We start from the raw sequence: 15865 nt of genomic DNA, 5'->3' as shown, positions 1-15865 counted from the left end.
CTCACTTGCTGTGACACCTGCCAGTCACCAGCCACCCCTTCTCTTCTCTAGAAAACAGGTCACCACTATCTTAATGTTTACAGGATTTTTTTTTTTTTTTTGCTTTGTTTTATCACCCATGTTCAAATTCCTAAATTACACAGTTGAACTTAATTGCTTTAAATAGTGAGTTTCCACGGTTCATCAAGATTAGGTTACTGTTTAAAATTCTCAAGAATATTTCACATCTAGTAAGCAAAGAAAGGAATGCATACAGATTGCCAGATAACCAAAAACATGCCTTTTCTTCTATCACACAAAGATAAAACAAAGTTTTACAAAGACTGGTCATTCTCTTGAAATTTGGAAAAAGAACAATACAGTAAAAATAATTTCATAGCAACATGTTTATTTAAGCCCTAGCTAAGTTTTCATTTACAAGCAAATATGTTCAGGGGAAAAAAATCACATAAGACAATATTTTCAAATGTTATACCATCCACTAAAAATTAAACTTGCAGAATTTACAAATTAATATTCTAGACAGACAGAAATATTATACATCCTTTTGCAAAATCCAATCAACAGCTTTTAAAAATTCATACAGGCACAACACAAGACAGTCTCTCTATACAATCTACCTATTTACATAGCTTTTCCCACCACAGATGATAATAGTTCTCACCATAGCTACCAAGGTTTGCAAACATAGTGTATTTAAAATATATTTAGCAGCATATAAAAAAATTAGATAAAAGGGAAGGAAATACTACTATTAAATAAAAACAAAATTAAATGGTGATAATAGAAACAACTCCATAGGAAAATAGATCAAAATATATTTCTGTTAGGACATCAACAATGTTTCCCATCACAGGAAATATGCACAGCACTGGAAAAAAAAAAAAAAAAAAAAAAAAAAAAAAAAAAAAAAAAAAACAATTTAACAGCATTTTAGTCCTGAGCACAGAATATAGTAGAGCTGCAAAACTTTGGTCAATACAAGTAAATGCCAACATTTAACACAAACTGTTTACCCTTCTCTGTTAGTAGATTAAGATCAATTACACCTTATGAAAATTCATCAATAATATTCTCATATCTTATTTTTGTCCATTACATTAAAAGAGCTTTGAAATTTGGGAACCCTCTACAGACTGATAAAAATACCTGACAAGCAAACCACAATTTGACTAACATTTTCAATATGTTTAAATACATAAATCATTTGAATAAACTATATGAATGAGTTAACAGTGGGTTGCATTGTATTCCAGGTGTGTTTTCTGACTGTCACAAAAGCAGACGTCTTGTAATTCAAATAATTTGAAGGTGTGTTTTATAGATAGGCACAAAAATTCAGCCACAATAAAAGTGCGAATAAAGCAATATATCAATTGTAGGATATATATCTATTGGTTGATCTTAAAACTAAGCACACAGGATAGTACACAATTTTATTAGAATATAAGTTATAGTCAGCAGTTGAATTCAGATATATTTTCCAGTTAATCCCATTCATACGTTTTGCCTAATAAGTGCAGGAAATTTTCCATAAAGAATACAGAGTATTATCACAGCATTCAGTTTACAACTTATCTTCACTCATGTTTAATTACTGGCAGTATCTTCCCCCAGCTCTCCTGTGTCAGAGATCTGACCATCTTGCAAATTGCGAGCCTTCCAAATTCTCACAGTTCGATCACTACAAAAAATAAATAAAACATGGATATATGAACAAAGGCAGAAAGATAAAGAAATAGCTCTTATAATTACTTATCATGGAAATATTTTCTACATAGGTTTTCAAGAAATGCAAGTACAAATATGCATTGTCTCATTTATATAGCAAACACATACCTTAATAATGATAAGAGCTTATATTATCAAGGACTTACTATGAACCAGGCATTGTTACCAGGTGCCCTTTACATATGTTAAAACACATTTAATTCCGTTTAACTACCATTAGCAATAGCTACTGCTATAATCCCCTTTTTATTGAAGAGCTAATTGAGGCCCAGATCACAAGTGAGTGACACAGCTGAGATGTGAATCCAGGCAGTCTGGCTCCAGAGCCATATTTCTTTAACACTGGATCTGCACTCATTATTTCAAAAAACAGCATGTGATTTGACATAGTGTCAGAAGTCTTCAGGCAAAACAGCCTGCAGGTCACAGTGAGGCTTCTAGGCAGGGAGAAAGCTGGGGCAGGATTTCTAGGGAGTTAGTGAATATAGCAAAGTCATGAAGAAATATCTTTGGGTAAACTCAGCAAACAAGCCTACAGAAAAAGCAACAGGCTATTGAGAAGTGAACTAATACTCCACCTGGCACAGAATGTAGAAGATTAAAAGGAATTCTGATGCCCTGTAAATATATACAGTTATTGTTAATTGAAATTTAAATTTTTTATAAAAAGTATTTCTGAGAAAACATGTTTCTGTTGCCCTCGCAGGTGAATACTGTCATTAGACAATCACATTTCTTAACATATCTCTCATGGCTTACAGAAATGTTTCTTTTTCCAATTTCCTGATTAACCCAAAGTAAAAAAAATAATAAGAATTTCCATGGAATTTAATAGTTAAAATGCACTTTAGAGATTATGTATTCCATCCCAAGGGAAAAAGGTTTAGTGGAGTGCCAATGTAACACAGCAAAGGTTTTCTAGAACCCAGGCTTTCTAGATTTTAATCAGTTATCTTCTCACCATCCCACACAGCATACATACATTGATAACAGCAAGGGAATATTTTCATTTATCCACCCATTCAAGCATTGTATTTATTTACTCAACCATTTACTCAACAAATGTTTACTGAGAACCTGCTACATGCCAAGTATGCTTGGGATATTCTTTCTTTCTTTCTCTCTCTCTCTCTCTTTCTCTCTCTCTCTCTCTCTCGATATTCTTTCTTTCTCTCTCTCTCTCTCTCTCCCTCTCGATATTCTTTCTTTCTCTCTCTCTCTCTCTCCCTCTCTCTCTCTCTCCCTCTCTTTCTTTCTCTCTCTTTCTCTTTCTCTCTCTCTCTCTCTCTCTCTCTCTCTTTCTTTCTTTCTTTCTGACAAAATCTCGCTCTGTTGCCAGGCTGGAATGCAGTGGCGCGATCTCAGCTCCTCTGCGCAACCTCCGCCTCCTGGGTTCAAGCGATTCTCCTGCCTCAGCCTCCTGAGCAGCTGGGACTACAGGCGCATGCCACTATGCCTAGCTAATTTTTTTGCATTTTCAGTACAGACGAGGTTTCACCATGTTGGCCAGTCTTGATCTCTTGACCTCATGATCCACCTGCCTCAGCCTCCCAAAAGTGCTGGGATTACAGGCATGAGGAACTGCACCCACCCTGGGATATGCTTTTTTTTTTTTTTTTTTAAGCATTCTAAGTGCTTGGGATATGCCTTTTTTTTTTTTTTTTTTTTTTTTTTTTTAAACAGAGTCTCGTTCTGTCGCCCAGGCTGGAGTGCAGTGACTCAATCTCTGCTCACCGCAAGCTCCGCCTCCCGGGTTCACACCATTCTCCGGCCTCAGCCTCCCGAGTAACTGGGACTACAGGTGCCCGCCACCACGCCCAGCTAATTTTTTTTTGTATTTTCAGCAGAGACATGTTAGCCAGGATGGTCTCAATCCCCTGACCTCGTGATCCGCCCACCTCGCCCTCCCAAAGTGCTGGGATTACAGGCGTGAACCACTGCACCTTGCCAGGATATGCTGCTTTAAAAAAACAAAAATAAAATTTAAAAGTTCAAACCTTTTGCCTTTGTAGATCATGTATTCTAGCAAAAGGAGACAGACAATAAACCATAATAAATGATTAAACTATAGAGTATATTAGAAGGTGATTAGTGCCACAGGAGTGAAAAAAAAAGGAGAGCACAGCCAAGGGGACCAGGAGTGCTAGGTGATAGGCGAGATTACAATTTTAAATAAAATGGCCAGGATATTTTTACTGAGGAAGAAAGACTTGCAAGGTCAGGACATTTGAGAGAAAAACATTCCAGGCCAAAAGAGCAGCTAGGGCAAATACCCTCGGGCAGGAGTGGCTTTGGAATGTTCAAGGACCAGCAAAGAGGTTATTGGGGTTGCAAGAAAAGGACAAGCCAGAGGGTACCAGATGATATGGCAAGGGTGAAAACAGATGTTCAGATGGCAAGATCAAGTATGGACTCAACTCTAAGTGAAATGGAGGACGACTGTAGGGTTTTGAATAGAGAAGGAGTATGATCTAACTTATGCTTTTAAAGGATCATTCTAGATTTTGTGTTGAGTGTAGACTACATATGAGCAAAGGACTTTGTTTAGAAGGCTATTATAGTAATCCAAGAGCTGATGGTGATTAAGTCTGGTGAAGAAGTAGAGGGTGTGGTAAGAAGTGGTTAGATTCTAGACATAATTTAAAGGTAGAACTAACAGGACTTGATGATGGATTAGATATGAAGTACAAAATAAGGGGAGAAATGAAAGGTTCTGTCCTGAGCACAGAAATGTCAGGGAAGCCATCAACTGTGATGGAGAAGGTTGTAGAATGAGTAGGTTTCTTGAAAAGATTAGGAGTTCAATTTTGGATATGTTAAGTTTGAGATGATTAAATTTCCACTACTAGCCATAAGTAACTCACACCAGGTTAACCCCCCTATTGTAAACAAAGAGAAAACCTGACAAAATTTATGGAGCAGCTGTTTTCAGACATTGGGCAACAGGCAATGCGAGGCTGTGATCCTGGAGAAAAGGGAAACAAAGAAGATGCTGTGTGATAGCCCCGGCTGTCTGCCTGGAAGCATTTTGCATACCACAGCAAAGTGAGAGGGAACCCAAGCAGAGAATCACAGGAGCACTTAGTTGAAGAAACAGAAAACAAAATCCAGAAAGTAGAGAAGAGGAGAGATCTATGCAGGGAAAGAACTCTACAAATCTACATGGGGTCTCCTAAAGTCTTTGACTGAATGTTAAGTTGTACGTGAGTAGAGTGCAACTATAAGGTCAGACAACAAACAGCTACCAGGAAGCTATATATTGAAAACCTCTCAGAGTTCATAGAGGGCTATGAGATGTTCAATTTCTGACCAGGTATAGTAGAGAGATACCACTGAACACCTGGGACATTCAGTAGAATTGCAGGAAGAGTTAAACTTTCATAGGACAGCCAACTAACCCCAGAGTAATGGCTACTCTAGACCTACCTAACAAAGGTTAAAAACAAGTGTTAAAAACTTAGAACTGAACCACAAGTAATCCAATTGCCTGATAAACAAAGCCTGATACTCCTTAAAGGAATACAAAGTACAACAAAATTGAGACACTCAAAATATTACAATGTCTAACATTTAATAAAATATTACTTGACATGAAAAGCAGCAGAAGATAATGACACCAGTAATTATGAGAAAAATCAATGATATCAGATCCATAAATGACAGGTATGATGAAATTATCTATGTAAGTTATAAAGTGCCTCAGTTTCCCTACTTGTAAAATAGAGATTATAATAACAATACTTAACTTCTAGAGTTATTCTAAGGACTAAATGAGTTAATGTCTGCAAAGCACTTAGAACAATGCCTCGCACATAGTAAGCACTATATAAATATTTGTTAAATAACAAATAAGTAGAACTAATTTTTTAAAAGTCCTTCTGATTTTCTTGGTTATTTTCCTGTGATTTTGAAAACATGTAGTAGACATATTTGCATGTGATATACACTGAGAAAGCTGAGAAAAAGTTTAGCTCTTCATCTGCACAGCAAAATAAACTATCAATAGAGTAAACAGAGAACCTACAGAATGGGAGACAATATTTGCAAACTATGAATCTGACAAAGATCTAATATCCAGCATCTTAAGAACTTAAACAAATTTACAAGGAAAAAAACAATCAACCCATTTAAAAGTGGGAAAAGGACATGAACAGCCCCTTTTCTAAGGAAGACATACATGCTGCTAACTAGAATATGAAAAAAAGCTCAACATTATTAGAGAAATGCAAATCAAAACCACAATGATATACCATCTCACACCAGTCAAAAGGGCTACTATTAAAAAGTCAAAAATAACAGATGTCAACAAGGTTGAGGAAAAAGGGAACACTTATACACTGGTTAGTGGGAGTATAAATCAGTTCAACCATTGTGGAAAGCAGTGTGGCAATTCCTGAGAGAGCTAAAAACAGAACTACCATTTGGCTCAGCAATCTCATTACTGGGTGTATACCAGAGAAATATAAATCATTCTACCATAAAGACACATGTACACAAATGTTCATAACAGCGCTATTCACAATAGCAAAGACATGGAATCAACCTAAATGCCCATCAATGACAGATTGGATAAAGAAAATGTGGTACATATATACCATGGAATACTATGCAGCCATAAAAATAAATGAGATCACATATTTTGTGGGTACATGGATGGAGCTGGAGACCATTATCCTTAGCAAACAAATGCAGAAACAGAGAACCAAATATCACATGTTCTCTTTTATAAATGGAAGCTAAATGATGAGAACTCATAGACACAAAAAAGGCAACAACAGACACTGGGGCCTACTTGAGGGTGGAGGGTGGCAGGAGGGAGAGGAGCAGAAAAAGTAACTATTGGGTACGGGGCTTAGCACATGGGTGATGAAATAATCTGAACCACAAACACTGGTGACACAAGTTTACCCACATAAAAAACCTGCACATGTACCCCTGAACCTAAAATAAAAGTTAAAAAAAAAAAAAAGTTTAGCTCTTCAAAACTGAGACCATATCCTGGAAGATAAGTAAGTACAATTACATTACATGTCGATCCCCAGGCCTCACTGATATACAATAGTAAGTTTTGTATTGGGTGTCCCACAGTCAATGTGAGATATAGCCGGTAAATTTTCAAGGACACAACAAGTTTCCAAGGAAGTAAGCAAAAGTGGTGACTGTTCAGAAAGTAATGCATCTTAGAAATAGCATCAATGAAGCATCAAAGGTAAGCACCTTAGAAAAACAAAATAAATCGGCTCTGATGCACCTTCAAGACGAAAGTAAATCTAAATGAAAAGAGAAATTCAATGGAAACTACACAAATGCAAAGAAATGACACAGGAATAAAGGCTTCAAAATAAAATCAGCGTGTTCATGCATTTGGGACACCCTGAATAAAGTCAGTGCTCAAATTAAATAGATATAAATTGTACACAAACAAAATTGGGAGGTGTTTTAGATAGATATTCACAGGAAATTACATTTTATTTGAATGAGACCTATACTTCACATTATATAATACATACACTTTCCTTTTCAAAGTACATATATGTGTACTATATATAATGTCATTTATATATATAAACTGTCATTTTACGGTCACAACATCTTTCTACCTCCTTCAAGTATCTTAAATGTCACTTTTTCCATGAGGCCTTCACTGACCACCCTGTTTTGTAACCCTGCCCTAGGAAAATCCCATCCCCTTTCTCTCTTTTATTTTTCACCATTGCACTTGTCACCATCTAACACACTCTACTTAATGTATTTTCCATTTCTTCTCATAAGAATATAGACTGGGTTTGGAATCTGTTTTGCTCACTGCTCTGTTTCCAGGAGTCTGGAACAATTCCCAGCACTTAGGAGATTCACTGTGAATGAACAAATGAGTCAATCAATCCAGTCATCCACAAGCAGGTGGAAGCAGATGTTATTACTATGTACTTATACTTTAAAGGGAGGAGGAAGCAGAGAGAGTTTTTAAATAGTTTGTTCCAAATATGAAGAATGGCAAATTTGTTGCCTTTCTGAAAATAAAAATCTTTAGAAATTAGTCATTATTTTCTAAAAGTCAAAACCATCAAGGAAACATGTGACAGCACACTTCCTAAAATAAGCAGAGTGCTATACAGGAGTAACAGTATTGTCATGTAACTTGGGTGCCTAAATTCAGTGCCCACAGTGTATATCAGAAAATATAAGTAAGACATCTTAAAACAGACATTAGAACGATTATAAGGATTTTGTATATTCAATGTTTCTAGATATTTACAACATATGTATTAAATCTGAACAAAAGCAACCAATATAGAGAAAAATCATATAAGAAAACTTACTCAGCTGCAGTAAAAATGTGGGTGGAATTAACACATATGGCATTGATAGGACTATCATGACCTTTCATCTCTCCAACTGGCATAAAAGTATCCATGTTCCAGACTTTCAAAATGCCCCCTCTGCAGCCACTGAGCAAAACTGGGTGGTCTGGCACTACTCCTAGGGCACAGACCCAATCCTTATGTGCATTTGGAACTTGCTAAAAGAAAAAAAGTGAAATTAGCAGCTTAAGGAGAGCTTCCAAACTGACATTTTCACACGAAAATAAACTGAAAAACATTTTGTTGCAAAACTTAATATTCAGAATTGCCTGTATAAAGTTTACTTTCTATGCAATCACTCTTAGTGATTTAAAGAAATAAATGGGTAATTTGCTTCCCAACTTGCCTCACTAATTTTCATCATTGTTGTCAGCATTTAAGGGCTATAATCTACAGAATGTAAAAGATCCTGAAAGTATATAGAATTTTCGAGCATCATATCCTCTTCATGGGCAGTAAATATCTTACCTTTCTCCAAAATGTATTAAATAAAGCAAGTTTGAAAACTGCAACCTGGTATGTGGATTATAAGGACTGGCTCATAATATCACTAGTTTAAACTTTCAATAGAGAATATAGAGGCCTGACGATTTCTGTAGAAGACCAGAGGTAATCTATATATTTTATGATGAGTAAACAATAATTACAAGATTAGACTATATGACTATACTTCATGCATAAATGTATTTATATGCAAAATATAAAATTATAATCATGAATGTATGTTTATTTTTAAAAAGCTTTTTAATGTAACACTGTATATGTATCTATTGCCAAGTTTTTCCTATTAATATTTATGTTTCTTATTTGTTTGGTTTTCATCTGCTGATTACAAGCAGGAAAGTGGAAGCAACTACTACATATACATACCCACACATATGTATATATAAGGAAAAACTTGAAATTGAAAAGAATTTAATCTGTTAACTAATTTCTTTTCCAGGGAATTAGGAAAAGACACCAATATTTGAATTTATTCAACCCAACTATCATTTTGTAGGAAATGAGAGAACCACCACTCTTAGATGCATGAAAATGCTCTTATAGATAAGGAATTATTTATATTACTCTTGACTTTAGCTAAACTTAGAACTCTTTGGAATATGTGTACATAAAACAAAAGCAAAACAAAATGAGAAACTGCAACTGCACTACTCCCAGGCTGATTTTATTTAATAAACACATGCATGGAGCAACCCTAGATCTTTCAACTCTTATCAGCATCTCTTCTCTTATCTAGCAGGTATTATTCAATGTTGAATGTTTCCCTTCTCCCAATGAAGAACTCTGGGTAGGATGAAACATTCTTCAAGAAAAAGGCCTGATTGATATTATCCATAAATGATAAAAATCTACATAGAAGCTCTTCAACTTCTACAGGCTACAGGATCGTGTTGAAATGCCCACTCTAAACCATGAAAAGGTTCTGCATTACCTGAAGAAGGTCTTTTTGAGTTAAGTCCCATTTCTTGATTCCATTATCTCTAGACCCGCTAAATAGGTTATCCCCTTGAATGGTTAGTGCTTCTATGCCATCATAATGAGGGGGTTCAAAATTGTGGGTGGGACTCACAGTACCAAGAGCTCCTTCTGTAACATCAAACATCTAGAAAGGTAGAAACAAAGCAGTTATCCTATTTAACTTGCAAACAAACACAAATATTTGTACGGTCCTAGAAACACATACACATGTATGATAATCAGACATGACTTGTTTTGTTACCTACTGTTTCTGGTTTGTTAAATTTTTTCTTTTTACTTGTTTTAATTATTATTTTGAGATGAGGTCTCACTATGTTTCCCAGGCTGGAGTGCAGTGCTTATTCACAGGTGCAATCACACTGCACAGCTGCTTTAACTTCAGGCTCAAGCGATCCGCTTACCTCAATCTCCCAAGTAGCTGGGATTACAGGCGTGCATCATGGCCCTAGATCTTAATTATTGTTTTGTTTTGTTATTTGTTGTTATGGAAGTTTTATTAAGTTAACCTGACATGAATGACAACTGAGGATAAACCAGTACCCTTTTTTTAACACTACTTTTGCTTGCATGTTACATGCTTTGTGTCTATAGGTTTTTAAGAAAGGAAACCAGGGAGCACGCCCAAGACGGCCAAATAGGAACAGCTCCAGCCTCCAGCTCCCAGTGTGAGTGACACAGAAGATGGGTGATTTCTGCATTTTCAACTGAGGTACCAGGTTCATCTCACTGGGGCACGTCGGAGAGTTGGCGCTGGTCCGTGGGTGCAGCCCGACCAGCGAGAGCTGAAGCAGGGCGAGGCATCGCCTCACCTGGGAAGCACAAGGGGGAAGGAATTCCTTTTCCTAGCCAAACGAAATTGGGACACACAACACCTGGAAAATCGGGTAACTCCCACCCTAATACTGCGCTTTACCAAGGGTCTTAGCAAATGGCAGACCAGGAGATTATAGCCCACACCTGGCCCAGAGGGTCCCACGCCCACAGAGCCTCCCTCATTGCTAGCACAGCATTCTGAGATCTAACTGCAAGGTGGCAGCCAGACTGGGTGAGGGGCCATTGCTGAGGCTTAAGTAGGTAAACAAAGGCACCTGAAAGCTCGAATTGGGTGGAGCCCACCACAGCTCAAGGAGGCCAGCCTGCCTCTGTAGACTCCTCCTCTGGGGACAGGGCATAGCTAAACAAAAAGCGGCAGAAACCTTGGCAGAGGTAAACGCCCCTGTCTGACAGCTTTGAAGAGAGCAGTGGATCTCCCAGCACAGAGGTTGAGATCTGAGAACAGACAGACTGTCTGCTCAAGTGGGTCCCTGACCCCTGAGTAGCCTAACTGGGAGACATCACCCACTAGGTGCAGAACAACACCTCACATATCACACGGCGGGGTACACCCCTGAGACGAAGCTTCCAGAGACAGAATCAGACAACAACACTCACTATTCAGCAATAGTCTATCTTCTGCAGCCTCCGCTGCTGATACCCAGGCAAACAGGGTCTGGAGTGGACCTCAAGCAAACTCCAACAGACCTACAGCTGAGGGTCCTGACTGTTAGAAGGAAAACTAAGAAACAGAAAGGACATCCACACCAAAACCCCGTCAGTACGTCACCATCATCAAAAACCAAAGGCAGATAAAACCATAAAGATGGGGAAAAAGCAGTGCAGAAAAGATGGAAATTCAAAAACTCAGAGCGTATCTCCCCCTCCAAAGGAACGCAGCTCATTGCCAGCAGCGGAACAAAGCGGGAGAGTGAATGACTTTAACGAGTTGAGAGAAGAAGGCTTCAGTTGATCAAACTTCTCAGAACTAAAGGAGGAACTACGTAACCAGTGCAAAGAAACTAAAAACCTTAGTTTTTAGAAAAAAGAATGGATAAATGAATAACTAGAATAATCAATGCAGAGAAGACCTTAAAAGAACTGATAGAGATGAAAACCATAACATGAGAACTATGTGAAAAATGGACAAGCTTCAATAACCGACTCAATCAACTGGAAGAAAGAGTATCAGTGACTGAAGATCAAATGAATGAAATGAAGTGAGAAGAGAAGTCTAAAGAAAAAAGAGGAAAAAGAAATGAACAAAGCCTCCAAGAAGCATGGGATTATGTGAAAAGACCAAATCTACATCTGATTAGTGTGCCTGAAAGTGACGGGGAAAATGAAACCAAGTTGGAAAACACTCTGCAGGGTATCATCCAGGAGAACTTCCCCAACCTAGTAAGGCAGGCCAACATTCAAATTCAGGAAATACAGAGAACACCAAAAGATACTCCTCGAGAAGAACAACTCCAAGATACACAATTGTCAGATTCACCAAAGTTGAAATGAAGGAAAAAATGTTAAGGGCAGCCAGAGAGAAAGGTCGGGTTACATACAAAGGGAAACCTATCAGACTAACAGCAGATCTCTCTGCAGAAACTCTACAAGCCAGAAGAGAGCGGGGGCCAATATTTAACATTCTTAAAGAAAAGAATTTTCAACTCAGAATTTCATATCCAGCCAAACTAAGTTTCATCAGTGAAGGAGAAAGAAAATCCTTTACAGACAAGCAAATGCTTACAGATGTTGTCAACACGAGGCCTGCCCTACAAGAGATCCTGAAGGAAGCACTAAACACGGAAAGGAACAACTGGTACCAGCCATTGCAAAAACATGTCAAAATGTAAAGTCCACTGATGCTAGGAAGAAACTGCATCAACTAGTGAGCAAAATAACCAGCTAACATCATAATGACAGGATCAAGTTCACATATAACAATATTAACCTTAAATGTAAATGGACTAAATGATCCAATTAAAAGACACAGACTGGCAAACTGGATAAAGAGTCAAGACTCATCAGTTTGCTGTATTCAGGAGACCCATCTCACATGCAGAGACACACATAGACTCAAAATAAATGGTTGGAGGAAGATCTACCAAGCAAATGGAAAACAAAAAAAAGCAGGGGTTGCAATCCTAGTCTCTGATAAAACAGACTTTAAACCATCAAAGATCAAAAGAGACAAAGAAGGCCATTACATAATGGTAAAGGGATCAATTCAACAGGAAGAGCTAACTATCCTAAATATATATGCACCCAATACAGGAGCACCCAGATTCATAAAGCAAGTCCTTAGAGACTTACAAAGAGACTTAGACTCCCATACAATAATAATGGGAGACTTTAACTCCCCACTGTCAACATTAGACAGATCAATGAGACAGAAAGTTAACAAGGATATCCAGGAATTGAACTCAACTCTGCACCAAGTGGACCTAATAGACATCTACAGAACTCTCCAATCCAAAGCAACAGAACATACATTCTTCTCAGCATCACATTGCACTTATTCCAAAATTGACCACATAGTTGGAAGTAAAGCACTCCTCAGCAAATGTACAAGAACAGAAATTATAACAAACTGTCTCTCAGACCACAGTGCAATCAAACTAGAACTCAGGACTAAGAAACTCAATCAAAACCGCTCAACTACGTGGAAACTGAACAACCTGCTCCTGAATGACTACTGGGTACATAACAAAATGAAGGCAGAAATAAAGATGTTCTTTGCAACCAATGAGAACAAAGATAAAACATACTAGAATCTCTGGGACACATTTAAGGCAGTGAGTAGAGGGAAATTTATAGCACTAAATGCCCACAAGAGAAAGCAGGAAAGATCTAAAATGGACACCCTAACATCACAATTAAAAGAACTAGAGAAGCAAGAGCAAACACATTCAAAAGCTAGCAGAAGGCAAGAAATAACTAAGATCAGAGCAGAACTGAAGGGGATAGAGACACAAAAAACCCTCCAAAAAAATCAATGAATCCAGGAGTTGGTTTTTTGAAAAGATCAACAAAATTGGTAGACCACTAGCAACACTAATGAAGAAAAGAGAGAAGAATCAAATAGACACAATAAAAAATGATAAAGGGGATATCACCACCGACCCCACAGAAATACAAACTGCGATCAGAGAATACTATAAACACCTCTATGCAAATAAACTAGAAAACCTAGAAGAAATGGATAATTTCCTGGACACTTACACTCTCCCAAGACTAAATTAGGAAGAAGTTGAATCCCTGAATAGACCAATAGCAGGCTCTGAAATTGAGGCAATAATTAATAGCCTACCCACCACAAAAAGTCCAGGACCAGAAAGATTCACAACCGAATTCTACCAGAGGTACAAGGAGAAGTTGGTACCATTCCTTCTGAAACTATTCCAATCAATAAAAAAAGAGGGAATGCTCCCTAACTCATTTTACGAGGCCAACATCATCCTGATACCAAAGCCTGACAGAGATACAACAAAAAAAGAGAATTTTAGACCAATATCCCTGATGAACATCGATGCAAAAATCCTCATTAAAATAGTGGCAAACCGAATCCAGCAGCACGTCAAAAAGCTTATCCACCATGATCAAGTGGGCTTCATCCTGGGATGCAAGGTTGGTTCAACATACGCAAATCAATAAATGTAATCCAGCATATAAACAGAACCAAAGACAAAAACCACAGGAGTATCTCAAGAGATGCAGAAAAGGCCTCTGACAAAATTCAACAGCCCTTCATGCTAAAAACTCTCAATAAATTCAGTATTGATGGAACGTATCTCAAAATAATAAGATATATTTATGACAAACCCACAGCCAATGTCATACTGAATGGGCAAAAATTGGAAGCATTCCCTTTGAAAACTGGCACAAGACAGGGATGCCCTCTCTCACCACTCCTATTCAACACAGTGTTGGAAGTTCTGGCTAGGGCAATCAGGCAAGAGAAAGAAATAAAGGGTATTCAGTTAGGAAAAGAAGAAGTCAAATTGTCCCTGTTTGCAGATGACATGATTGTATATTTAGAAAACCCCATTGTCTCAGCCCAAAATCTCCTTAAGCTGATAAGCAACTTCAGCAAAGTCTCAGGATACATAATTAATGTGCAAAAATCACAATCATTCTTATACACCAGTAACAGACAAACAGAGAGCCAAATCATGAATTATTCCCATTCACAATAGCTTTAAAGAGAATAAAATACCTAGGAATCCAAGTTATAAGGGATGTAAGGAACCTCTTCAAGGAGAACTACAAACCACTGCTCAGTGAAATAAAAGAGGACACAAACAAATGGAGGAACATACCATGCTCATGGATAGGAAGAATCAATATTGTGAAAATGGCCATACTGCCCAAGGTAATTTATAGATTCAATGCCATCCCCATTAAGCTACCAATGACTTTCTTCACAGAATTGGAAAAAAAATGCTTTAAAGTTCATATGGAACCAAAAAAGAGACTGCATTGCCAAGGCAATATTAAGCCAAAAGAACAAAGCTGGAGGCATCATGCTACCTGACTTCAAACTATACTACAAGGCTACAGTAACCAAAACAGCATGGTACTGGTACCAAAACAGAGATACAGACCAATGGAACAGAACAGAGCCCTCAGAAATAATACCACACATCTACAGTCATCTGATCTTTGACAAACCGGACAAAAACAAGAAATTGGGAAAGGATTCCCTATTTAATAAATGGTGCTGGGAAAATTGGCTAACTGTAAGTAGAAAGCTGAAACTGGATCCTTTCCTTACTCCTTATATGAAAATTAATTCAAGATGGATTAGAGACTTAAATGTTAGACCTAATACCATAAAAACCCTAGAAGAAAACCTAGGTAATACCATTCAGGACATAGGCATGGGCAAGGACTTCATGTCTAAAACACCAAAAGCAATGGCAACAAAAGCCAAAATTGACAAATGGGATCTAATTAAACTAAAGAGCTTCTGCACAGCAAAAGAAACTACCATCAGAGTGAACAGGCAACCTGTAGAATGGGAGAAAATTTTTGCAATCTACTCATCTGACAAAGGGCTAATATCCAGAACCTACAAAGAACTCAATCAAATTTACAAGAAAAAAAACACCCCATCAAAAACTGGGCAAAGGATATGAACAGACACTTCTCAAAAGAAGACATTCATACAGCCAACAGACACATGAAAAAATGCTCATCATCACTCGCCATCAGAGAAATGCAAATCAAAACCACAATGAGATACCATCTCACACCAGTTAGGATGGCAATCATTAAAAAGTCAGGAAACAACAGGTGTTGGTGAGGATGTGGAGAAATAGGAACACTTTTACACTGTTGGTGGGACTGTAAACTAGTTCAACCATTGTGGCAATTCCTCAAGGATCTAGAACTAGAAATACCATTTGACCCAGCCATCCCATTACTGGGGATATACCCAAAGGATTATAAGTCAGGCTGCTATAAAGACACATGCACAC

The 15865-nt window shown here is 37.6% G+C and overlaps 1 protein-coding gene across 6 annotated transcripts in view; it reads right to left on the bottom strand.

Moving 5' to 3' along the window:
- Nucleotides 1-917: 917 nt before the first annotated feature.
- The window catches only part of KIF21A (kinesin family member 21A), a 163591-nt gene continuing 148643 nt past the window's right edge, over nucleotides 918-15865 (bottom strand). For all 6 annotated transcript variants that reach the window (XM_030939744.1, XM_030939746.1, XM_030939747.1 and 3 more), the window contains 3 exons: nucleotides 9529-9699; nucleotides 8052-8251; nucleotides 918-1684 (listed from right to left, as the gene is read on the bottom strand). In XM_030939744.1, the coding sequence (XP_030795604.1) occupies nucleotides 1591-1684; nucleotides 8052-8251; nucleotides 9529-9699 (465 nt within the window). In that variant the 3' untranslated portion in view covers nucleotides 918-1590. The remainder of the gene's footprint in view (nucleotides 1685-8051; nucleotides 8252-9528; nucleotides 9700-15865) is intronic.

Source organism: Rhinopithecus roxellana, chromosome 10 (assembly GCF_007565055.1).
Source record: "Rhinopithecus roxellana isolate Shanxi Qingling chromosome 10, ASM756505v1, whole genome shotgun sequence".
Classification (NCBI taxonomy): Eukaryota; Metazoa; Chordata; class Mammalia; order Primates; family Cercopithecidae; genus Rhinopithecus; species Rhinopithecus roxellana.
Note: the sequence above shows the minus strand (reverse complement) of the source record. Positions and strands in the feature narration are given on the sequence as shown.